The sequence below is a fragment of the Mus caroli genome, unplaced genomic scaffold (genome assembly GCF_978045245.1).
Source record: "Mus caroli unplaced genomic scaffold, Mus_caroli_1 scaffold_1, whole genome shotgun sequence".
Classification (NCBI taxonomy): Eukaryota; Metazoa; Chordata; class Mammalia; order Rodentia; family Muridae; genus Mus; species Mus caroli.
The window spans coordinates 131,614,449-131,641,737 of NW_028227256.1; the positions used below are offsets into that span (position 1 = coordinate 131,614,449).

At 48.9% G+C, this 27,289-nt stretch overlaps 1 protein-coding gene across 1 annotated transcript in view; it reads right to left on the reverse strand.

Annotated features, from left to right (window-relative positions):
* The window catches only part of Lgr6 (leucine rich repeat containing G protein-coupled receptor 6), a 123,047-nt gene that overhangs the window by 54,492 nt on the left and 41,266 nt on the right, over positions 1-27,289 (reverse strand). The window contains exon 4 of the mRNA XM_021160737.3: positions 26,966-27,037. Coding sequence (XP_021016396.1) covers positions 26,966-27,037 — 72 coding nt within the window. The remainder of the gene's footprint in view (positions 1-26,965; positions 27,038-27,289) is intronic.

Consider the following 27,289-nt stretch of genomic DNA (forward strand, 5'->3'; position numbering starts at 1 on the left):
AAGCAGAAGCTGCTGGGGGGGGGGGGAGTGGGGATGGAGGGACGATGGAGAGGCAGTTGTGAGGAGAATGTGCTAGTCTTGGGGGCACTGTGTGCCTGATTTTTAGCCTTAGGGATTGGGAAGGCTGAGGGTAGGAACACAGCTCAGGTGGTAGCTGCTGGGATCATGTTCCTCTGAGACACAGAGCTCTGGGATGGATGCCTAGTACATTCTTCTCTTCCCCCTGGGTTCAGTTTCTTCACCCAGACAAGGTGAACCCAAGAAGGATTCTTGAGCCTGTATCCTATAAGAAGTCCATGCCATCTTTGGACAAAAATCTTCCTTATTCTTGTCCCTGTGTCCCGAGGCAGGAGCCTCGCTGAGCATGCCTGCTTACAAGCATGCAGTGTGCTGCCAAGGCTCAGGCAGCCAGCTCCACTCCACACCCTAGAAGCATCACAACATGACTAAAGTCCTACCATTTGGACAGAATTACCTTTTTTATAGTGCAGAATCTGCCCGCTATTGTTTTTAAAACCTGGCAAGTATTATTTGGTATCCTTTTAGCTGAGAACATCTTTTTTGAGGAAAGTTTCTGTAAATGAGACACAGGCATGGAACACAGGGTGTGCAGAGAGATGGGAGCTGGGAAGGACGTCAATCAAGGTGGAGGAAGACAAAGGCCAACTTTGGATCTCCAAGTGTCTTCACCTCAGAGACTGCTTCAATTTTTTTTTTCTCCATTGTACTGGAAAAGCCATAGGAAGAGGAACTATGTCACCTCATTCCATGAACCTCTCTTCAGTGGATTGGGGTGCGGGTTGAGATGGTATTAAAGATTGAACCCAGGGCCTTGAGCAGGCTGACTAAGTGCTCTACCACTATATCCCTATGCCTCCAAGTCTGTGCTCTTTATCAGTCAAGTTAAGAGCTGGGACTGGGTGCTAAACACTACCAGGTAGACCAACTGCCTCACATGTACAATTCCATGGGTTTTGTCTCTAGCAGTGGAAGAAAGGGATGTTAGTAGGACTTCTAGCACTACTTAGAGAACTGCTTGTTAAGAAGGAACCAGAGTCATAGAAATAAGAGCTGAAAGGGACCCCGTTCAACCAGGAATCTCTAAGGGACCAAGTTACTTGGTCAAAGTCACTGAATGAAGTATGACATGACCAAGAAGATGTTGGCTGTGTATGAATCTACTATTCAGCGTCTAATGCTCCCATCTCCCAGCCCCTGCTGCTGGGAGGATCGTGGGAGAAGATTGGGTTCCAAGAGCCTTTCCTTGGACACATCCAACATTGGGTTCTCTCCCATGGCTCCCAGCCATGACCTCAACATTGGAACCTAACCTCGGGACCTCACAGAGAGCCACACCCATACAGAAGCATCCTCAGACGAAACCCTGGAGAGCTGGAGATCGATCATTCACGGACGATGGGTCTCAGGGAGACAGGGACTGAGGAGCAGAGAGGAGGCCACTTGAGCTACCAAGGGCCTGAACTGAACTTGTGGAGAGTCGAGCCAAGAAAGGTGTGGGGAGCCCCAAATGATTGTATGTTTCCATCAGTGACTGAAAGAGCGGGGAGGCTTCGGGGCTCTCCCTTGCCCCACACAAGGAAGGGCTGACTTTGCTGGGGTGCAGGGATTTCATCAGCTCTGATTTATGTCACCTATAGATGCCTTCCCTCGCACTGTCAGCCTTCCAATAGATCAAAAGTAGGATATTAACATGAAGGCAATTCCAACTCGTTCTCAGGGCCATGCTAATGCCCAAGCCACCCTTCTCTTCCATCTGTCAGAAGAATTGATGGGTGTGCAAGAGCCCCAGGAGGCAGAGCAGCCGCTTCCTTTGTGTACATCAAAGGCCGATACCTGAGTGTTTCTGCAAGCCATTCCTTGTGTTCTATTCGGCAGCAATATATAAAAATAATTACATGCCCTACAGGAGGAAGGCAGCAAGAGACCGTGTAGCCTTCATGAGCTTCCCCTAAAGACATGGACCTACAGATCTGGGCAGAAGGCCAGCTTTGTGGGTGACAATCCAGGAATCTGGGGGTGGGGACTGTGAAAAGCTATCCTGTCTCTCCCCCACCTTCCAACCTTTGGATTCCGAACTACAGGCTGGTTTCTGGGGACCTGGCTGGCTGTGTGAGATGTGTTTGGGAGCTGAGTTCTGTGGTTGCTTGGGCCTGGTGCCTGCCCTTGGCAAAGGCAGCTGTGGTTGGTGCAGGAGAAAGCAGATGGGGGTTTCCCCAAACTTGTCTCTCCAGATAGGGTGAAGTGATATCAGAGTTTAGGGAGCATGAGTGACATCCCAGTGCTTGAAAGATACTATTAGCAGGCTCTGCAGTAATATGTACAAGGGAGAATAAAGCCAGACCACAGTTTAACATTTCTAGAAGGAGAAGCAAGAGAAGAAAGAAAAGGTAAAAACTCATATTGTTCTGGCTTTCCTAGCCAGAGTTCCAGGCCTTTTGATAATCTGTTTTCTCCTCCCAGTGGAACTGTATGAGAAATGGAGAGGTTACACCTACATGATGCTAATTCCATCTTTCTCGGCCTCCCCATCTCCCTATCTCCTGCTCATCCATCCAACCATGTACCACTCATACAGACTAGAGAGTTGTTGTCACGCCGGTCTTGCCTTTTTCTTCATCAGAATCATCCACAGCCTGCAGTCACCTACAGCCTCTTTAGTTGGCCCTGAGTTGACTCATCAGCTTCATTTCTCATTCTCCCATTCCCCACCTCAGCTGCAAACATGCCTCTCTGGGAAGGGTCCACCCCAGAGTCCACACTTAATCATTCTTGTGCTTTCAAGGAGCTGCGGCCTCTTAAAATGATAGTTTTCCCTCCTCTCTTCACATCTTTGCTTAGAAGATCTTTTAGAGCCCACCAGGTATCATCCCTTTTTTATACTCAGCTTTGTCACAGTCCTGACTGACTGACCCAAGGACCTTCAGCCTCATCCACAAACAGGGAGAGTGGCCACAGTTCCTCTCCTCCCACCTGGAGGGGAAACAAGCCAATGAAAGCACACGCAAGTTCAAGCTGTATCCGTAAAACTGAGGGACATGCAGCCACTAATCACTTGCCACCAAAATACATATCAACACATAGAAAAAAGAAACACATGGGCGTGCGCGTGCACACACACTCATATATGGATATGCTTGCGCACACACACACACATACTCACATGTGTACAGGCATGCACACACACACACTCATATGTGCACACACATGCACAGACACTCACTCACTCACATGTACACAAACATGCACAGACATACACATGCACACAGTCACATATACACAACACATGCACAGACACTCACTCACATGTGCACAAGCATGCACAGACATACACATGCACACAGTCACATATACACGACACATGCACAGACACTCACTCACATGTGCACATGCATGCACAGACATACACATGCACACAGTCACATATACACAACACATGCACAGACACTCACTCACATGTGCACATGCATGCACAGACATACACATGCACACAGTCACATATACACAACACATGCACAGACACTCACTCACATGTGCACAAGCATGCACAGACATACACATGCACACAGTCACATATACACGACACATGCACAGACACTCACTCACATGTGCACATGCATGCACAGACATACACATGCACACAGTCACATATACACGACACATGCACAGACACTCACTCACATGTGCACATGCATGCACAGACATACACATGCACACAGTCGCATATACACAACACATGCACAGACACTCACTCACATGTGCACAAGCATGCACAGACATACACATGCACACAGTCACATATACACAACACATGCACAGACACTCACTCACATGTGCACAAGCATGCACAGACATACACATGCACACAGTCACATATACACAACACATGCACAGACACTCACTCACATGTGCACAAGCATGCACAGACATACACATGCACACAGTCACATATACACAACACATGCACAGACACTCACTCACATGTGCACAAGCATGCACAGACATACACTCACACATGTCTATAACTAAAACCTGGAGCACAAGCAGCACTAAGCCAGAGGATGGCATCTCTGCGGATAGTGAGGGGCTCTCTCTGCTTTGCTTTGTGGCGCAGAATAGCCCAGCCAGTGTAGATAGAAGGTGAAAACACATCTATCTTCTCCTGCCCTGGATGTCTATGAGTCAAAAATCTAGGAAACAGGGAAACTATATCCCTGCATAACCTTTCTGATGTAACCAACATGTACAGCTGGCCTGTGGCAGTCAGGACAGCTTGCGCTCTTCTCTCTCTCTCTCTCTCTCTCTCTCTCTCTCTCTCTCTCTCTCTCTCTCTCTCTCTCTCTTCGTCCCTCCCTCCCTTCTTTCTGCTTTTTCTCTCTCTCTTCCCCTCTCTCCTCCCAGGTCTCCTAACATAGTCAAGGACAACCACAAACACATTTTTCACATCTGAGCCTCCTGAAGTGCTGGGATCACAGATGTGTGCCACCACCTAGCAAAGCTGTGGTTCTCCTCCAATCTGGCCCCATGGTTAGCATCACCCAAGGAGCTCCCCAGAGTTAGGAATCCTACAAGTTCTCCCTACAATCTCAGAGCCCACTGGTGTGGGACAGAAGCTGAGCTCGGCATTGTTGGCTTCTGGTGAGTCAAGCCAGGGACTTGTGGGCTATCATGTAGACCTTAGTGAAGAACCAACCAGAGGTAAAGGATTTCACCACCGGACATCAACGCTAGTCCAGATGCATATCTTCTCAGATGCTAAACACTTCTCTGAAAACTGTGCACACCAGCCTGCTTGCCAGCTGTGTCTGAAGAGCAGGTTGAGCTTTCCCAAAAAGGAGAGTGAATGAAACCATGGAAAATTCCCATCACTTCCATAGTGACAAATACTACATCTAGACAGAGGTGCTTTTTCCTACTTGAAGATAAGAAACAAAACACAGACTCAGAGAGATGTAGACACATGCACTCACAGCCTCATGATGCACACAGCCAACATCCCCAAATCCACCAGCAGATAAGTGAGTTCTGGACATACACAAGATTATTATTACACATTAAGGTGGAAGGAAATCCTTTGTCCTTTTTTAGCTTCAAAATTATATTTATAATGTGAGTGTATCATAATGCACATATGACAGTCAGAGGACAGCCTTGAGAGTCAGTTCTCTCCTTCTGCCATGTGGATCCTGAGAATGAAGTTAGGCTCAGGGGTAAGGGCCTTTACCCGCTGAACTGTCTCACTATACAGTAAACCTATGCACTTAAACATAGTTAAGTGGACTGGAGAGATGACCTGGAGTTCAGAGCTGTTCTTGCAGAGATCTCCGGTTAGGTTCCAGCACATATGTCAGGTAGCTCACAGCCGCCTATACCTTCAAATCCAGAGGACCTTACTCAGTGCCTGCACTCACATATAGGCATATACCCATAATTCAAAGTAAACTTAAAAGTAGTTACAATGACAAATTTTTTGTTATATATATTTTACCATCATTTTTTAAATAAAAAATATTTAAAATGTAAGATGGGAGGAAAGCTAAAAAGCAACCTTCTTTTTTAATTCTGAAAAAGATTAAATATAGGAAGAGGTGGTAGCATTTTGAAAACCCAGAAGAGCACATTTCAGAGAGTAATTTGTTCCTATAGTAGGTATGAGCAGTCATAACGCCGATGAAGCAGGAACAGGCATCGGTCGAAAAGAAAGAAGCTGAGATGAAAGAAGAAAGTTAAATGGGAAAAGTATAAAGGGTTGTTTCAAAGGCAAACAAAAACAACAGAAAGAGGAGGGGTGCAGCTGCCAGCAAGGAAAGAAGCTGAAAGCAACATTCAAATTCACACTGAAGGTGACAAAGAATAAACCTGCCCTGACTGAACACAAGGAAGGCAGGCCTGAAACACTTCCTCAAACTCAGGATAAAGGGGGCACGGAGTGAGAGCGATGGAAATGAAGAGGAGATAAATAGGAGAGAGGAGGGACCTGTGCTACTGGAGACTGTGGATATTTCAAAGCATCCAAGCAGAGAGAATGGAACACAAGTCCATGATTCCCCCAAAAGAACAAAATGAGACCAAAAAACAAGACATATTTGAAATGTTCTTTGTGTTCAAAGCAAACATAGACCCATGAAAAAATTATGTATACCTGGATAAAATCTGATAAATCTCTCATATGTGAGGATAAGAAACCAAAACATAGACCCATGAAAAAATGATGTATACCTGGATAAAATCTGATAAATCTCTCATATGTGAGAATAAGAAACCAATGAGACTGACAAGATAGCTCAGCAGGTTAAGGGGCCTGCAACCAAGCCTGATGACCTGAGTTCAATCCCCGGGTCCCATGTGGTGGAAGGAGAGATTGACTCCCAGAAGTTGTCCTCTGACTAACTCTCACGCATGCGCACATGCACACGCACACACAATGTAAAAACAACTTTAAATGAAAAAATGAAACAAAGTAACCATACGCACTCATAAGGAAGTATGCTGTCCCCGAGATAAATGATCAGGGAAACCTCGTAGATTTTCTGGCATACTACATGCCAGAGGGAAACAGACATATATCATAGAGCGTTTGGATGCAAGGATTTTGTATCTAGTTAGTTGGGCTACCGTTCATGAAGTTCACACAAATGTGTTCTGTGTATGTGTACATCTGTCTGCATATTTCTGTGAGTGTGCATGTGGGGAGGGCAGTGCACACATGAATACACGTGCATTTGTTTGGGATACAGGAGGCAACCTTGAGTGTCACTTCTCAGGCACCATCTACAAGTTTGAGACTTGGTCTCTGACTGTCTTGGACCTTGCCAAGAGGCGTGGCTGGCCAGCTAACCAGACCCACGCATCTGCCTAGCTCCCCAGTGTTTAGATCACAAGCCTGCCACCACACCTGGATTTTTTTTTTAAATGGGTTCTGGGTATTGAACTCAGGTCACTATACTTGCACAGAAAACCCCAATTGAGCCATCTCCCCAACAAATATATTCCTAACAACAAAAGTCTTGCATTATAAGGGATTATAATAGCTCAAAGCCAGGGCCTCAAGCCAGGTAGAACATTGCTCAAGCATTGAACTACACTGCCAACCTCCAGGATGTAGGCTTCACGAGTTCTATTTCCAGGGAGGATGAAGTAAAAAGAACGGGGCCCACCCTTCTGCCTCAACTGGAAAACCACAGGCCACAGGCAGCCCAGGAAAGGAACCCAGTACTGTGAACCTTCTGTTCTGGATCTGCCTGGAGAGACCTTCTAGGCCTCCACACAAAGCAGAGACTCAAAGAGAAAGCGTGGTTGTGCCACTTGAGGAGACAGGATTCAGATGTTGGAACTGTCAAGATGGCTCAGATTTGAGAGACAAGAGTACCAAGAATGAGGGGGGGATGGAAAGAGAGGGGGGAGCTGTAGAAAGATCAAAGAAGTGCTTTTTAAAGTATGGACTGTGACCGGAAGTGAGAGCAAGTCACATGCAGTCTTTCCTCTGGGCCAATTGATATATTGGCAGAAAGAGAGAAGAGCTCTGTGAACTGAGTCATTGGGAAAGGAGAAAGTCAAACTAGTGAGAGATAGAGAATCAGAAGACATTAGAAGCATCATCGAAGAATCTGCTTCCCAAGCCAAGCATCTGGGACAGTGTGATTTATCGTTAAACCCTTCCAAGCTCTTAAATTAAAAAAAAAAATTCTCTCACTTTATAAACTGGTGCAGGGATTAGAGAGTCGGACTGATACTCCACTGCCTTGGCTCAGCCTGACTATGGAAGTTACTAGCAAGAACACAAGTTATTAGCCCATGGCCATTGATGACTATTTTATTAGCATGTAATATAATATTACGGATACAATGTCTACTGCTTAGCTGCTAAGGTGCTTGCCTAGTGGCACTCATGAAGGCCAGGATTGATGCCCAGTATTGTTTAAGCTAAGTAGGGTGGCAAATGCCCAGAGTCCCAACTCTGAGGGAGCTAAAGCAGCCATATTGCCATAAGTTTGAGGCAAGCCCAGGGTATATAGTGTGTTCCAGGACAGCCAGGTCTATAGAGTGACATCCTATTTCAAAAGTGACCCAACAGCTGGTCATGTTAGCTCATACCTCTAATCCCAGCACTTGGGAGGCAGAGGCAGATGGATCTCTGTGAGTTTGAGGCCAGCCTGGTTTACTTAGTGAGTTCCTGGACAGCCAGGGCTACATAGAGAAACCCTGTCAAGGAAAGAAAAAAGAAGAGAAGAGAAGAGAAGAGAAGAGAGGAGAGGAGAGGAGAGGAGAGGAGAGGAGAGGAGAGGAGAGGAGAGGAGAGGAGAGGAGAGGAGAGGAGAGGAGAGGAGAGGAGAGGAGAGGAGAGTCCTTTCCCCAAACCATAAGGACTATTTATATTAGAGGTTTTCCACCACTATACCAATAAAATACTACAAATTTTCCTTTCAAAATCCAGAACAAGGGCTGGAGACCTGGCTCAGAGGTTAAGAGCACTGACTGCTCTTCCAGAGGTCCTGAGTTCAATTCCCAGCAACCACATGGTGGCTCACAACCATCTGTAATGGGATCTGATGCCCTCTTCTGGTGTATCTGAAGACAGCAAGAGTGTGCTCACATAACATAAAATAAATAAATAAATCTTTAAAAACAAAACAAAATCCAGAACAAGGTAAATACGTGAACATTGAATGAAGTGCCCAGGATAAAAGGCAAGTGTGTGTACATACTCCGGTCTAGATCCAGTTTGAGTATGTCCCCTAAAGGGTCATGGGCTGGAAGCTTGGTACCCAGTCTGGTCAAGTTGAGAAGTGACTAAAACTTTGAAGGTAGCTCCTGAGAGAAGGTCACTAGGTGACTACTGGCACCACACTTGGAAGGGACTGATATAGTTTTTGTAGGTGCTGGTAAGTTCCCTTGAGAGCAGTTTGTTGTTCAAACAAACAAGCAAACAAGCAAGTGAGCTGACCCGTGAATCTCTCTTGATCCCTGCCTCTGTGTGTGTGTGTGTGTGTGCTCTCTCTCCTTCTGTGTGTGTTCTCATACCATGATACCATCACACACACACACACACACACACAGAGGGATACAGGAGAAGATGCCACGCACATACTGTGCTGTTTCTCCAGAACTGTGAGTTAGAACTGCAGCATTTGGGCTGGGGTGGATCAATCGTGATGATTAAGCACCTACCCAGCCGCAGAGGCCTATGTTCAATTCCCAGTAGCTCTCTAAACTCCCACGCTTTTCCTTATAAATTACCAGGGTACAAATATTTCATTATAGCCACAGAAAACAAGCTACAACAACACCTGACTCCGTCCCCTACCCGGCAGCAAGGAGCGGAGGGGACATGGCGAAACAGCCCTTTTATATTAGCAGTAGCCACCAAAACAGCTTGCACACAACAAAACCCAATAAACATCATGAAGTCATTCTAGCAAGAAATATATATATAATGAGAACAAGTGAGACTGGAATAAAAGTATATTGTGATCTACAAAGATGTTTTGGATTAAGAAAAATCCTAAATCCTGTGGGCATAGACTGCATTTCCTAAGTATGCAAGACGGCAAGCATTCAATGTATAGATGATAAAAAGCCAACAGCCCCACCAAGAAGTTCTTGGCAAGGGATTGGGGCACTGAAGAAATAAAAACTAACGTTCCTGTTATAAAATGAAAGGTGAGCAAAACAACAGAAAAAAAGACAGAGACTTCCATTTTTAAACCGTAAAACATCTGCCAATAAGGAAAAACCTAATTAAACTAAAAAAAAAAAAAAACCTAGCCCCAGAGCCAAACACCAAGCGCAGCAGAGAGGAGGCTGTGGATCATACACACACACACACACACACACACACACCACACACCCATCACACACACACACCACACACCCATCATATACACACACCACATACCACATGCACATGCACACACCACACACACGCCACATGCACATGAACACACACCACACACACACACCACACTCACACACACTCACATGCACACACACAATGTGCAGAGGCTGTGGATCACACACACACAAACACAGATTGCCTTGTTTCTATGTGCTGAGGCTGTGGATGATACATGCACACATATACAGACACACACACACACGCACTCACACACTATGTGCTGAGGCTGTGGATGATACATGCACACATATACAGACACACACACACACGCACTCACACACTATGTGCTGAGGCTGTGGATGATACATGCACACATATACAGACACAGACACACACACACAGGCACTCACACACTATGTGCTGAGGCTGTGGATGATACACGCACACATATACAGACACACACACTCACACACACACACTCTCTCTCTCTCACACACACACAGATTGCCTGGTTTCTATGTGCTGAGGCTGTGGATGATACATGCACACATATACAGACACACACACACACACACACACACGCACTCACACACTATGTGCTGAGGCTGTGGATGATACATGCACACATATACAGACACACACACACACACACACGCACTCACACACTATGTGCTGAGGCTGTGGATGATACATGCACACATATACAGACACACACACACACACACACGCACTCACACACTATGTGCTGAGGCTGTGGATGATACATGCACACATATACAGACACAGACACACACACACACGCACTCACACACTATGTGCTGAGGCTGTGGATGATACACGCACACATATACAGACACACACACTCACACACACACACTCTCTCTCTCTCACACACACACAGATTGCCTGGTTTCTATGTGCTTGCAGCGTTCCTTCCCTAGAAGGAGAAAACAATTCCATATGCAATAGTACTAATGAGAACAAACTACCTAGGAATACATTAAAGAAAGGGGTGAAAATCCTAGAAGCTAGAGATGTATCTTAGTGGTCAAGTGCTTGCCTAGGGCGTGCAAATCCCTACACAAAATCCCTTGACCACCCAAGAAAGTGCAAAATCTATGCTCTGAAAACTGTAAAAACAAGACAAATCTAAACTAAAGAAAATAAAAAGGGGAAAACCCATCAACAGATTCATAGGTAAATCAAAATACTGCTTACACATATAAAGACTAGCATTCACCTATAAAAGGAATGAACCATTAAGAGACAGAGGCAGAAGGATCTTGAGTTTGAGGCTAGCCTGGGCTACTACCCCTGACTCAGATTAATCAGAAAGGGATCAACAGAAATAAAGGATGAAGTATTAGTCCACAGTTACAAAGTATGGATGAAGGTTTAAAACACTATGACAGGCCAGAGGGGAAGCTACATGGTGTATAATTCCTGAAGTGGCCGGAACAGGACCGTCCAGAGACATGATTAGTCTGCATGTTAGGGTGGGGTGGGGATGGCTGAGGAGGCAACTTTTCTTCAGAGAATGACAAGACATGTGCACGTTAGATGGGGCCGAATTCTATGCTGTGTGAATTACAGCACAATTTTAAAAAATACTTCGGTAAAAGTTCTTACATGAGTTAAAGTTATACTGATGTGATTTTAAGTTATACTAGTCTGTTTTAAACACTAGTTATACTAGTATATAGTTATACTAGTTACATTAGTGTGATTTTAAGATATACTAGTGTTTTTAACACTAGTGTTATACTTGTGTGATTTTTAAGTTAAGTTTAGTGTGTTTCTTAACATGTGTTATAAGACTAGTGTTTTTTATTGATTATTTTATTTATTTATATGTCAAATGTTGTCCCCCTTCCAAGTCTCCCCCATACTAGTGGGTTTTTTTTAACACTAGTATTGTACTAGTGTGATTATCAGACACTAAACCAGACTCAACAGAAGGTATTAGCACATGGCATGAAGCTAGCTTCTGTGTCTGCCCATTTGCTGAGAAGTACCCTGAAATGCCAGCAAGCATTGTGTCTGGGTGGTAGAGCCGTGGGTGATTTTTATTTTCTTCTTCTTCTTTTTTTTTTTTTTTTTTTGTATTTTCTAGATTTTCTGCAATGAGTCAGAACAAAAATAAACATGTTTTTAAAAAACAAAGTGCGTCAGTGTATAATTAAGTTCCAGACCGTTGGAGTGCTGAAGCGAGGGGGGCCAGCAAGGGAGTGCACCGTGGAGCCAGCAGCCTGGAGCAGGGGACCTCGGGAACAGGTTTGGGAGTGTGTGCAGTGAAGTGTGCAGTGGGGATCCTATCACCCACTGCATCTTGCCATCTCTGTACCTTACCTCCCTCTGTGTCTCTTGCCTATGGAGTCTCTAGGCCATAGCATTGGAATCTGAAGGTCACATCCCCTTGACCTGACCAAAGGGCTACTGCTGTGGTCTTAGTCCCTATCCCACCATGGTCTCTGAAGGAAGCTTATTCAGAGCCTCTTTGATGTGCTGTGGACATCTCGGGTTCTCTCGGGCCATCTGCCTGTGTAAAAACCCTGTAATTGCCTCTCTGCATTGAAACCTATCTGTGTAGAGACAGATCTCCTATGCATAGCCTTGTTACAATAAGTGCTGTAAGTGTAGGGACCAGCTGAGTCTGCTCCAAATCAAATTGCTCTTCCCTGACTGAGTGCCACTCCTCCCACCCCCTCGTGCCCCGTACCCTTTGCTGCCTTCCCAGGGTCTTCTCAAGGTTTTCCTCCTGTCCTTTCTTCCCCACCACTTCAACTCATACACCTCCTTCAAAAGCCAGCGCAGCACCTGCCACATAGCTGGGGGCCAACAGAGGAGAACTCCTCCTTGTCCTGCAGTATTCCAGATCCTCTTAGGCGTCACTCTATCCTGACATTGGCTATCTGTGACCTTGTCATGAGCCTCTTATTTAATAACAAACTCATGAGAACTGAGTGCATCACTGTAAAGATGCCCAACTCGGATCTGTGTAAAGAAACAGTAATGGAAGAAGTGATCTAACGGCCTCACTGCAGGAGCGAGAGGGACAGCCAGCTATGAGTTCAGGGGTTAGGAAAGGATCTGTCTCTCTTGGAATAATTTAGTTTACAGTCAAGTCTTCTCAAATGACCAGTCTGACTCTAGTTCTGCATAACCAGGTTTTTTGAGTTGCCCACACCAATATGCCATAAACCTGTTACCAATGATGGCACCTAGTGAGACAGCGCTATGGGCTGGAAAGCAGTAACTCTAACACAGAACCAGGCCTTCCTGTGTACTTAGAGTGCTCCCAGTGTTGTGCTCAGGCCTTCCTGTGTACTTAGGAGTGCTCCCAGTGTTGTGCTCATGCCTTTCTGTGTACTTAGGGTGCTCCCAGTATTGTGTTCACACCTTCCTACACACTTGAGTGCTCCCTGTGTTGTGTTCATGCCTTCCTATGTACTTAAGAGTGCTCCCCATGTTGTGCTCACAGCTTCCTGTGTACTTAGGGTTCTCCCAGGGTAGTGCTCATATCTCTATTCATTGTCCTATTTGTCGTCTAAATGGTCTCTTGATTATTCCCAGTTGACAGACTTCAAAATTGAAGAACAGAATGTTGAGATAATCTGTGATTCTTTTCTAGAAAAAGGCAGAGCTGGCTTCCAAAGAAAAGTTTTCTCATAGAAAGAGGCTATAAAAATCCCACTGCATTCTGTCCACTGATGGGGGACATTGGCCGGGGCTTCAGAACTCAAGGAGCCTGGACAGACTCTCCTGGCTGGCGAAGGACTTCATGACAAGGCTGGAAAAAGACACCCGGGCATGAGGCTGGTGTAGCACTCACACTGGCCAACACTCTCAAGACCTCCTTCCTTCCTCTCCTTCCAGAAGATAGAGCATCCTGGGTGCAGTCAGATGCAGAATGCTTGTCACGTCTTACTAAGAAGAAGGACAAGCTAAGATGGGCGCCATTTGCCCCAGGCTGGACATAAAGGCCTTCTCAAGGCTTACCAAAATGTGGCTATTTAATGTCCAAAGCCCCTAAGACTGAATCCAGATCTCCAGCTTACTTCCCCACCCACCCCCATCCCACCCTGCACTCTGACCTCTGATACAGGTAGCTATGGCAGACTCTAGGTCCAGCAGGATAGCTGGCATGGCTGGTCTGGCTGGAGCAGAATACTCACTATTCCATGTGTCCCCATGGGGAGGGCTTGCCTAGTTCCATCACACAAAGCTCAGAACTGCCACCCAGCTGTGGATGCAAAAGCCAAAGCTTAAAAGAGAGAAAAGGTTCCCTGACTCTATGACTGAATGTTCTCCATGTGTCCAGCAGGCCCAGAGCCACATGGAGTCATCCTGGAGGACTTCCTGGAGGAGATAAGTGCTATAGTAGCAGGAAGGAGAGAGGCAAGGCGTGGAGGAGTGGTAAAGAAAATCATCTTAGCTTGAGAAACAATTCAGGCAAAGTCTGGGAGGCAGAGGAAGTTGGGTCTGGAGAAAGGAGGGGATGGCTTCCTTTGCTGGGACAGACAGCTGGGAACAGGAACACCACCGTGAAACACAAAGAAAGGTTTGCCCCGGCAGTCAGGGCTTTTGCATGATCTCTAATGAAAGGCACAGGTTACCTAGCTGGTGCCATGGGAGCCTCGGGTACACACTTCAGCCTGTCCTCGTCCCTGCTCCCAGTCCTTTCCTACCTGTCAAAGGATGGACACCGAACCCCAGGGCTGGTGTGCTTCTGTTTCCCCACCAGTGCCCACCATGTGCACAGCACACTGCCTTCCCTCTCTGGTTCTCATCCCCTCTCCTCTTCCATCTTTCTTCCCTTCTCCCCCTTCTCGCCTCCTCTCCCATCCAGGTGGGGCCGGCACACCCCCACACTCCAGATGTTCTGAAGGAGTTTTACTCCTAAGGCCATCCAGGCCCCCAGGTTAGCAGATGTGCAGCTGAGAGGCAGGTTAATGGGGGCCAGGGGAACAGGCTGGGGCTGGGGCTGGGGGCCCAAGACAGCTGCCTTGGCCCAGAAGGCCTGGTTGGTCCCTGGGGAGGCTGAAAAGCTTCATTCTTGTCAACTGAAGCTGACGGAGCAGGAAGGAAGGGGACTAGGCTTGGGGGGGAGAGCATCTTCAGGGAATGGTGCCTCCTGGCTCCTGGGCCTCATGGATTTGGAAGCTTCTCTTTCCTCCCCACCCCCACCCCAGCCCGGAACTCTGGAAATTATGAACACCCCCAAGTAGTCAGCTTTCACCGTCTCTCTACAAAACCCTGCCTCTTTGTTGCAGAAAGATGTCTGTTTCCCACAAACACTGAGTGACTGCAGGACATAGATTATCCTCAAGTAGCAGGTAACTCAAAATAACTGCGTTCTTGGCTCTGGGAGCCATAGCGTGGCTTTCTCAAAATTAACAAGTTTATTGTTTTATTTAGGGCGATGTATGCTCCAATGTGCAATGTGCAACCCGTCACAAAACACTGTCAAATGGTGGAGGCCCAGCCAGTATCCCCATGTCTGTCTGTCTATCTGTCTCTCTCTCTCTCTCTCTCTCTCTCTCTCTCTCTCTCTCTCTCTCTCTCTGGCACAGAACCGAGCCCAGCTGCTTTGCCTACATTGGCCGTGACCTGCATCCTGCTCATGTCAAACGTATGTGTCTCCTCCGCTCTGACTCCTGCTCGGCCCTGTCTGCTATCCCACCTCCCCAGAAAGTGGAAGAGAGCGAGCAAACTCTGTGAACCCTCCCTCCCTCCTCCTTCCTCAGAGCCACCCACCTAACACATGGTCCAAGGAGGAATCTAGAAAGTGGGAAGGAGCAAATAACTTCACGGCCTTAGGACGCAGACACACCTGAGTTGGAACTTAAGCCCCAGGTCTCTCAAGCCTCTGGGCAAACAAAAGACTGACATCTCTGGTCCCGAGACCTTGCTCCAACACATTCAGACTGCCCCTTCCCCCAAGGAAAAGGCAGCCTGGACCTATAAACTCTCTCCACCTGGCATCAGCTCCCCCCTCAAAATGAACTGTCATCAGAGGTGTTTTCAAGATAGGAATTGGGGAACAGGATGCCTCTGGCAGTCACTCAGTACCTGCTATGTGTCCGGCACAGCTTCTGAATTAGAATCTAAGGGGTAAAAAAAAAAAAACCCAGTCATGATGGTGCACTCGGGAGGCAGAAGCAGGAGGATAGAGAATTTGGGGTCAGCCTGAGACTACACAGAAAGACTTTGTCCCCAAAATTAACAACAGCAACAGTGGAGACATGCCGCCTTCACCTGGACGGAACTCAAGGACTGTAGGGAAGAAACCGGGACTGGAAGGTGATGCTGAGAAGCTCAGTGCTGTGGGATGAACCTAGGGATTAGCAAAAGCTCCTGAAGCATGAGCAGGTGAGAGAGTGAGAAGGAGATGGGAGCCAGTGTCCCAGGGAGAGCAGCAGCAGCCAGCAGAGCAAATGCAAACGCTCTACCATGGAAGTCCTGAGCCAGGTGTGGAGAGAGAAGCAGGGTTGTGGGAGTCTGGGCCTGAAGAATCCTAAGCAGGGTGATTTGCTCAGATCTGGGTTTTAAGCCCCATATGGCTGATGTTAAGGGCAGAGGGCAAGTCCAGAAGAGAAGCAAGAAGCCAGCTAGAAGGCTGTTGCAGGCAAGAGAAGTGGGGCTTGCTCCAGAGCAACTGGGACCGTCCCTGAAACCCAGTCCATCGGACACATTGGAGGCGCTAGAGTCAAAGCTGACACCCAGTTGCCAAATGACGGAAGTGAACGAACGATGTGGCTCCCTGGCATGGAGAGAATTAGAACTTAGAAAGGCAATATGGAAGGGAAGCCAATAGGCTTACCTTGGGAGACGTGTGAGGTCCTTCTGGGCCCACCAAGCAGAGACTCCACTGGCCAGTTCAGTGGGTCAACCTAGGCTGAGGAAGTGGTTGCCCCTGGGAATCATCAGCCCACAGGCAGACTCTGAGGACAAACTAAAGAATGGTGCCCCTTAGATGATCAGCTAGAAGAGAGAGGTCTACTGAGAAGATGAAGAAGGGGCAGGGGGCAGGGGAGAACCAGTTTTAGTAGCCGCCAAGGGGAGAGAGCCAGGCAAGACCTAGAGAGCCAGGGTGGGAAATGAGAGCATAGAGGCTCCTCCCCTTCTAATTAGCCTGAGGTCCCAAGCACCACACCGCAGGCCACCCCAGGAGGATGCTGGTGAGAAGACCTGATCCAGCTGGAGGCTGCACAGCAGGGCCCTGAGAGGTGGGCCAGTAAACCTGCTGCTGAGTGAGGACTGGATAAGGTACATGCAACTCAGAGTCCCTTCCTCTCCATCCCGTCCCCTGTTCCTCCCATCTTAGCCTGACGGTGGTGGCTTGGCACTGATGATGGATGGGGCTGAGGTCACCTCTACTGAAAGTTTTCTAGCGCCAGAGACTGGACTGTGCTCCGAGCTTAGCAGAGAATAGAAATGCAAACCCATCCTGAAAACACCTCTGGAGACAAGGGGAGGGTGGCAAAAGCTCAGGGCCACAGTACCCACCCCCATTCCCCATTCCACCATCCCCCATCCCCCCAACCCCCCTATCCCCACCCCCATCAAGAGACTGCTGAGCCAAAGGATGACAGATAGCCCTTAGCGTGGGCTGCCAGGCCCGTACTAGCCCTGCATCCTTTGCCACAGCCGTTCACAGTGGCTCATCTTGCAGACACTATGAGTTTTCACTCCTCACCTGCTCCGTCCCAGTCCCTGTCCAAGAGTCTAGAGCTCTTTGATACAGCCTCCCCACCCCACACTACCCTGCCCCACCTGCTGGAGCTGTTTAAAGGAGAGTTGGGGGAAGGAGCTGGCTCTGAGTCCCAAGACAGGTGTCAGGACTGGTGAGGGGAAGGAAGCCACTTTGGCAAGAGTCCCCGAATAGGGTCACATTCCAGAGTAACTGATCTTACAGCCATCTGGCCTAAGTGGCCACACAGGCTCATAAATATTTCATCCCCTTTCTAAAGGAAAACATGGGTCTGGCCTGGGCTTCTGCACTGATTCCTGGGCGATGCTGGAAATGCTCCTCCCTCTGTGTGACTCAGTTTCCTCATCTGAAAAGGAGCCGTTTGGACTGCAGACCTTCCTGCCCCGATATACTAAGGCCTTGTGGTCCCAGGTGGGCAGGCTCTGTCCATGCCTCTCTAGGTGGGCCACAGCAAGAAACAGGGTCATTGGCTGCCTTCTGCAGTTAACATGTGGATTCCCAGTCTACAGGAAGTGGCCAGGAGCCACCTGAACTCTTCAGTCTCACAAATGGAAATTACCCAGAGACTTTCTGTAAAGACCACACTTCCCTGGCTCTGGATCCATTTCTCTCACCAGGCTGGCTCGGTCTAGAGCCTAAAGGCAGTTGCTAGCTATACAGGGGTGGCCAGCGCACTTCCTAGTGTCACCTGAAGCTTCTCTCACCTCCCCTTTGGGCTGCTCTAAGGCCTCCGTGGGGCAGAATCCTGGAAAACATGAGCTCTGAGGAGATGTCAGGAGATACAGACATATTTCTCCCGGTCCTCAGGCCAAGGGAGAAGATTTGTGACCCTGAATTAACCTCACAAGGAAGTTAGCATCCCAGCCCTCTTTTGGAGTTATTGACCACTGGAAGTTCTTCCCAAGATCTAACCCTTTCTTTCCATCCTCCCTCAGGGGGTTATCTAGTCCTTCTCCCAGCGCTGCAACTGAGCCAGTTAAGTTCTTGTATGTCTACCCTGTGTGTAGAGGTAGCTGCAGAAGAATGAATGGGGAGTTCAAAGCGTTGGGAACTTTGTATAGAAAGTCCTTGTCACCTAAGAACAGTGGGAAATTGACAGCTGGTGATGGCTGCTGTCCATCTTACAGAGATTGAAAGGGTAAGGTGGCTCCATTAAACTCAGGATAGACCCCACCCCACCCCACCCCCAGATCCTGGGGGGGAAAAGTGATTCTAAAGTCAAACTCCTGGTCACCTGCAGGGTGGGGGGACTCTGTATCAGGAGTTCTGGGTGTTGTTTGAGGCCTTGTGTGTCTCCCATGCTTCGGAAGGCTGCTGATGCTGTATCAAGGACACGTGTGGACATTGTCCCCAAGGTGGATACTGCATCCATCACCAGAGAGTGATGTGTGAGTGTCCTAAGACCCAGATGTCTTGGTTTCAATCCTGGGGAATCTCAGGTCAGGTCAGAGAAGGAACCTTGGAAATGCACTTGATACGCATCTCTGGAGTTTGGAGGTGCATAGTCTTTTAGGCTCCCTCATAGCTAACTCCTGTGAGTCTAGAGTCCTGCTAAGAGTGTTCATGGGTCAGGCATGGTGGCACAGACCTATAATCCTAGTATTCAGTAGGTATAGGCAAGAGAACCACAAATTTGAGGTCAGTCTGGCTGTAGATTGAGACTCTATCTTAAAAAAATAAAAAAGTAAAAATGCATGAACTCAGAGTTCAGATGAGCTAGCTGTGAGCTACTCCCTAAAGCCCCATTTGCTCGTCTGTAAAATGGAGGTCACAGCACCTTCCTTGGAGAGGAATGGTAAAGAATAAATGAGCCTGTGTCTGCTGCACATTAAGCCTTGCCGCACGCACACGAAGCACCCAGCAAATATTAGCTCCCAGCGAGATTGCAGTCACGCACACTCTGTTTTCCCAGGGTTTCAGCCGCGCAGCCAGCTCCCTTCCCTACCCCTGCTTTGAACCCTATTCTCGTGCAGTGGCTTCTCTGTCTCAGGAGCTTGGCTCCAACAGTGTGGTTGAGGGGAAGATGAAGACTGGCTATCTGACATCCCCACATAAGTCATCAGCCACTAAGTGGGAGGGCCTTCATATATTAACCCAGTGTCTTCAATACCATGGAGCATTACAAGCATTCTACAGAGTGGGAAAGGATAGATAAATGGAGGAAGGCCTGAGGGAAGGAAGGGGAGCACAGAGAGACAGAGGACTGAAGCAGGGGGGTGGGGGTTGGTGGAGTCCCATCTGTGTAGACATTCCCAGAGTCCAGGCTAAGGCTCTGCCATGGCCTCGGCTGCTTAGGAATGGCCCTTTGCCTAGCTGGAGGAGAAACCTGTGCGGGAATCTAATCTGAGCTCCCAGGCTCATCCCCAGATGCTCTGGTCTCTTAGTCTAGATCTCTAACAGACTTTAGGAGTCAAGAACTTCACTTGGCGACTGTCTGACCCACCCAAGAAGCCCCCAGCACCACATATAACCCCGAAACACCTGCAGGAGATGAGGAGCCCCTGACTCTGCCTTGCAGTGCTTTGGATCCTGCAGGAGCCCAGTGCGGCTCCTGGGTGGCCCGGCTGGAGCCAAGTCTGCTTCAGACTAGCATTTATGGCTGAAAGAATCACCAGCAGGTCCCTGAACCCATCCCACCATTGACACTCTCCCCGTGTCTCTCGGGAGCCAAATGACTCATGTTGGGACCCTCATGGGCTGCAAGTGGCACTAGTCTGCCCACCCGCCCACCTCAGAGCAGCCTCTGCGCAGACACACGTAGTAATCAACTGCCGGAACCCTGGAAGAGCCAAACAAGGTGGCATATAATTATGCTGCCTGAAATAGCCACGTCAAGGAGGCCATCGCCACCCCACATGTCCCTAGGGACCCCATGCTAGGCCCCCTGACACAGCTGGGCCCCAGGGCCCTCCCTAACTAGCAGCTAAGTTGGGGTACCGACAGAACTCACCAAGTCACCAGCAGAGCTTGAGGCCAGCTTTGGAGATGGGGACTTCCCTTCCTCGTGGCAGACTGGGTGACTCCAGGCTGGGCTCTTGCAGAGTTCTCAGGCCTCAGGGCCTTGTTGCTCCTTCTCCTGTCAGCTCTCCCTCTGTCTCATTCCTGCAGGCGCAGGCTGGGATGATGAGCCTTCTCCTCTCTCTGTTTGCTTCATTTTACTCAACCTTAGCTCTTTTGTTGCTTCTAGTTTTTGCGAGTATGTTGTTTCCTCTTGACACCCTGGCTGTTGTAACCCAGTCTGGCCCCCAGCTCCTGATCTTTCTGCTTCCACCTCCCAAAGGCTGGGATTATGGATAGAAGTGTGCGAGTTTATCCTCCCCCACCCTCAACTCTTGACCCTCAAGTAGCGCTCTGGGGCCATTTCTCCTCCTCTTCCTTCACAACTTCCCTTGCAAGAGGCTGAAACATGACCCCGAAAGATACGTTCACATCCAAATGTCCAGAACTAGAATGAGAGATCTCATTTGGGGATTTTGCAGATAGAATCTAAGGAAGTCTCTTGAGATGAGATCATTAAAATCCAATCAGAGGTGACAGGGAGACAGAAGAGAGGAGAAGAGGCCAGGAGAAGACAGAAGGCAGACACAGGAGCAATGCAGCCACAAGGGATGCCAGTAGTCACCAGAAGCTAAAGGAGGCAGGCAAAGTGTCTCCCGGGATTTCTAGCCAAGTACAGCCTGCTAGTGCCTGAAGGACTGTGTCTGTGTAAAGTTCTGTTTAAGCCACACCATTGGAATATGTTAAGGGGGTCCAGAAAAGGAAGCTCCCCGTATCTCTATTTCATGGTCAGTAGGTCAGTAGGTCAGAATCACTGGAGGACTTGCTGAAGGACTCAGACAGTCAAGTCCACCCACAGACATGATCCAGTGGAGATGGGCCAGGACCTGGAAATGTGCATTGCCAGCTTTGAGACCCAGCTTATTATGTAGCTTAAGCTGCTCTTGGACTGGAGCCCTTCCGCCTCTACCTTTGGAATGCTGGTACCACAGTGCCCCACGGGGCTGAGAATGCCATAGCGCACTGGTCCCAGGTGATACAATCAGCTATTCTGGACAAAAAACTGGAGGACCATTGTTCTGTGGGCTCTGCCAGTGACTAAGTTTGCCCATTCTCTGCCCACAGTTCCTTCCCCAAAGACACCTCCCTTGGCCCAGCCCTCTTCGGGTTTCTCTCAGCTCTCAGGAGACGCGGGAGAATACCTCCCAGAGGGAATGCTCCATCCCTATCCCAGGATCTAACTGGGTTCTTCTGAGTCCACTCAAGCCTCCCCTGGGGCCTCCTGACAATTTACCTATGAATAGATGGGAAAGTACTACAGTCACCCCAGAAGATTCCTGTGGACCCTCCCCCTGGCCCATGCTATGATCCAGGGCTGTAAGTGGAGCTGTAGATCAACTCCTGGAGTGTCAGTACACCCTCCAAAAGCATGGTCACTAGGCATAGCATACTAGAACTCGCTCTCCAAAAGTCTTCAGGTTCCCACCAAGGCTAAGAGTTCTCGGGGATAAAGCTAACATATTGGTAGGTCCTAGCTCTTCAGGTTACCAACATCATCCTGTCTCTTCCATTGAGGCTCTACTTTAAAGTTCCAATATAGAGGCAGGAGTAGTTGCATCTAGGCTGCCCCAACTCACATGGCAGAGCCTAACAGCTCCTGAAGCAGGTGCCCTGGAAATACCCTGGTCCCCAAAGCCCCAAAATAACCCAAACCCCAGAGCTGGCCATCTCCTTCCTCTGCCACTCAGACTCAATCTTGGAGGCAGCTAGGTGCAGTCGATGTGCGAGTGGCTTCCTCTTGGGGCCACCTGAGTTCCGATGGTGGCTCTACTAAAATAACATCACCTCTCTGTGCCTTGTGATGCTCATCTGTGGAGTGGGGGGAAATCAGTGGTAGTACTGGTCCCACAGGAATGCTGTGAGGACCGACAGGTGCAAGAGACTGTCACACAGCAAGTGTCATCTGCACACTGCTCTTATTAGTCTTGTCTGGGGCATTAGTCTATCCCTCCAAAGTAGGTCACAGTATGAAGGAGGGGGCACCTACCTTAGCTTTCCCAGGAACCCTCTTATGCCTGTGCTCAGGGGTCACCTGCCATGGGACTGGATGCTCAAATTCTCTGTCACTTTCTCCTGAACACATGTCCTTCTTCTCCCTGTCCAGCTCTGCTGGGTTCCCAAGATGCTAGATGCAAAGTTCACAGGGAACTTGGTCATAGCACAGACAGTGAGATTGAGGCCCAACATGAACAAGTCTCAGAAGTCATCAGCCATTCCAGAACAGGACCAGAGACCCTATCAGGAAATTATCATCATCAGACAAGAAGATCTCCTGGAAGTCTGGCTGTTCAATCATTTTATTTGACCTTCCCATCTTAGAAACGGAGAACCCTAGGTTCAAAGAGGAGAGATGATTGACAGCTAGTGATAAAGTCAAGACTTGAACCTAAATCTCTGGATCCTAAGGTGTTAAAGCTTCAAAGGGGTATTAACGGCAGAGGGAAGACCTTGGTACTATGAAGTCTGAACTAAAGCAAAATCCCACCTCTGTTCTCTCCCAGCTGTTTGACCTCAAGTGAGCTGCTTACCTTCTCTGGGCTTTAGGTGCCTCATCTACAAAATGGTCATAACTAGAAGCTACCTGGGAGTGTTCAAGATTGGCATAATGGCCATTGCCAAGTGAGTTCCCCTCTCTAGCTCTCCCCCCATAGCCTAGTAGTTCCCTTCTGTCCTCAAGAGCACGTCCCTGGACACGCACCCTGTGCTCCAGACTCCCCACACCTCCTCTGAGTAGCAAGTGGTTTCTGTGTTTTAGATGTGTGACTGGATCCTGGGGTCCCGTGTTACTCTTGAGTCTCTTCTCCAGGGTCACCCTATGTAGCTGTCCTTGGTGATAAACACTCCCCTTAGAAATCAGAGCTTCTAAGACTGGCCTTTTCTGTCTTCTTCCCCTTTTTCCTTGCCGCTGTGCTGCCCAAGATCTCCAACCCCAGCCCAACCTGGCGCTGCCTTTGAGGGCCCTGCTCCTGCTTTTCCATGGGCTCTCCCCAGCGCCCGGCCTCACCCCCACCCCGTCTCTATTCAGCCCCAGGCTCCGCTGGCTTCCAGTGGTTTCTCTTGGCCTAGATTCACGACTGGCATGACATGTCTGGTGTGGCTGTACTCCTCCCATGTTGGTCAGAGAGGAAGTAAGTGTGTGCAGAGGGGGTGCTGGGGGTAAGGTTCTGCCAGCCCAGGTGCCAAACTAAATAGCTCGTGTGCCACATCCAGCTCAATGCATGGACCCTGGAATGCAGGGTGGCTGCCCCTGCCTGCTCCAGGCCCACACTCGACTCCCCATACCTAGTTCCTGCTCCTTGGGTCTGGTTCTAGCTGGTAGAAGGTAGAACCATGCCTGGTCAAGGGGCGAGCTATTCATGGCTCCAGAACAGAGATGCTGCTATATGGAGGTGTCAGATGGCATGAGGCCCTCTGTGCATCTAGCCTGCTCTAAGAAGGACAGCCCACACTATTGGGGGACATGGGAAGAGGCATGCCCCTGTGCCTTCCTGATGCACCAGCTTCCAACAGAAAGCAGGACATTGTCATTTGCTCCTGCTCTGGGGAAAGAGGAGGGTCTTGCTTGCTCGATGGAAGTCAAAGGACAGTCTCTGTCATGGCCTTTGGAATCCCACAGCTGAAATACACCTATGCCTCAACAACTCTACCTTGGATAGCCCCAAAACTTTCCTGCAGGTCCCCTCATCTGTTAGCTGAGGGCACTTGTTAAGGAAGGTTACATGGAAGCCACATGGGAGCTGATACACAGGCCTATGGGCAGTCAGCTTAGCCATATTTGTCCTCTTGCCTTCTTAACACAAGCCTGGTCTTACTGTAGGTACCTGACATGGTGAGGACTGAATTTGGTGGGGAGCACCTCCCTTCGATGTCTGGAGCGGGGTCTTTTCTTGAGTCTTCCACCTTCCAAAAGCTCAGGGTATAACCTAGCCATTCAGAGTCCTCACATTGCGTCTTTCCTAATCATTCTTCCATACACACACAAGTCACTGTACACATGCATACACATGCATACACATGCATACACATGCATACACATGCACAATCGCACGTGTGTGCACACGCGCACGCACACACACACATAAAACACAACACAAGCACACAGAGTTCAGCCAAATCACTCAGTCTCTTCCCCCTTTACCTCTCTACCTTAACTCCCTCTGGCCTCTCTGCCCACCCCATTCTTCCCTGCTTCTTCACATAATTGACATTTCCTGGCCCTTCAAGACCTAAATCAAATGTTGCTGACTCGGCACAGCCTCAGCAATACTTAGGGATGAATGAGCTGATGACTGGTTAGATGAACAGCTCTGTGGAGCCTTCTGTTTTCCCTACCTCTCTCAAATGGATTCTCCGTGTTCTTTTCAGGAACGCTCTTGGAGGTGGCCAGGGTAAGATCATGATCTTTGAAGATGGAGAAACTGAGGCATGGAGTCAGGATCAGAGGCACAGTCTGAAGCCAACCTTTGCCTGGCAGGCTGGCATTCTCCAGACCTTAAGAGCCAAACCCCAGCCATCTGCCTTGGTTTCTGCCTTCATCTGCCTAAGCAGAGGGGTGCAATGGGGCTGGGGTGAATGCTCTACTCCCACAAGCTGGGGAGCGGCCCATTCTCAGAAAGCATGAGGGAAACTACCCATCTCACTAGACGTGCCAGGCCTGTCCCTAAAGCAGGACATTCAGGGACTTCCAGCACAAGGTGTGACTCGCTTTTTTTCTTTTAATTAATGACTTAACTTCCAAACAAGTCCAAGTTTTTCCTATGAGTCTGTTTGATGCTTTGATTGAAATGTCACCCCTCCCCCCACCCCACGTACCACCTCTTATTTTTGGCTTTCCCAGCTCTTCGCTGGTGTCCTAAGCAAATGTTTAGTCTGCCTGCAAGACGACACGCACAGGCTTTCCTGGCTCTCAGCTACTGGCCTTGGCCTCCCAAGGCATCCTGCCTACCTATCCCACTAGACAGAGGGAGAGGCTGCTGAGGCCAGAAGCCTAGACACATTGGGATGAAGGGCAGACAGATGAGAGAGTGGGAGAAGGCAGGTTCTACTGCCCAGGACACTCAAGCAACAGAAGCAGTGTAGACCCAGAGACCATAGAGAGGAAAGCCAAAACAGTAGTGGCTGTGACTAGCCAGAGACCCTCAATTTAAAGGTAGAATCCAAGTATTTGACAGCAATGGGAGGGGAGGCCCTTGATCCTGTGGAGGTTTGATGCCCCAGCATAGAGGGATGCTGGAGTGGTGGGGCAGGAAAGGGTGGGTGGTCAAGGGAGCACCCTCATAGAGGCAAAGGGGAGGAGGGAGAGGGTGGATGTGGGATGGGGGTTTTATGGAGGAGTATCCAAGAAGGCTGTCATTTGAGATGTAAATGAATGGAATGATTAATTTAAAAATAAATAAATAAATAAATAAATAAATAAATAAATAAATAAAGGCAGAATCCAGAGAGAAGCCACCTTCCCTATCTCCCTCCTCCTGCTCACAACAGGTTAAGACTGTCTGACTCCCATATCTGTGCTCTGGGCAGGGCCACAGCAAAACCCACACCCAAGGACAGTGAAAGTCTGGTCCCATACACTCACCACTCATGCCTAGGTTCCAGCAGGCTACACGTCATGTCTACCTGAGTCAAATGCTCCAACTTGGATATTTCCAAAAAGCATGTATCCGTGTCATTGGATGGCAAGAGATGCAACCGACACTTCAGTTGGCTTCTATAAGCAGACGTGCGGCACCAACCAGGTTCCCAGCCCTGTGCTGTGCATAGCATGCATTCAACCCAGTAGGTGGGCAGGGCCAGCTTCCTGACCCTAGCACCTATTCCCACTTCCATGCGCAGGCTTAGTCCTGCTGCCATGATTCCCCTGCTGGGTAAAAGGGGAACTGCAAGGTTCCCTGGGGGTGGGCTCTATCATGGGTGGCCTGGAGTCTCTGATCACAGTACCCCCTACCACTCCCTAACCCCCCACTAAGGAGGGAAGAAGGTGTTTGAACCTGGCCTTCCTCCTCCTATTGAGCCCCAAGGCAAAATCTAGCTAGGAGGAGGAGACAGCCCCTTCCTGGTACTTCTTTGGGACACTAGTCTCCACCCCAAAACCCAGCTCCCATGGCAGAATGCCAGTGGCCCCAGGAAAGCTGTCCTGGTGGCCCTACCTAGTGAGGTTCCATTCCCACAGTCCTGCAAACACACACATGCCATAGATACACATTTATGACAATGAAAACCCTCAAGAAAGCAGAGCCAGGAGCACTGACTGCACCAGTGAGTAGGGTGCAGAGGAAAAGGAAGTGAGACGGGACCTGGATTGTGCCCCAGAGCAGGGAGGTAGGCCCTCAATGACTCACAGCGACTGCAGGCTGGGCAGCTCCCATAGTGCCTCTGCTGGGATCCCACGGAGCTGGTTGCTCTGCAGCATTCTGAAGGGGAGAGAGAGATCTGTGAGAGTCATCCGGGTGGGAGGGCAGTAGGAGAGGGGCTCCTCCTTCTAAACTCTCCCCATTCCCCTGCTTCAGGGCTCAGAGTTTAAGGTCTTCTGAGGTAGCTTTGGAAAACATGGCAGGACAAAAAGGACAATGAAGAGAAGGGAGAGCAAGATATGGAGGCACAGACATTTAGTCCAGGACTTGGGAGGCAGAGAGAAGTTCAAAGACAGCCTGGGATAGATATTG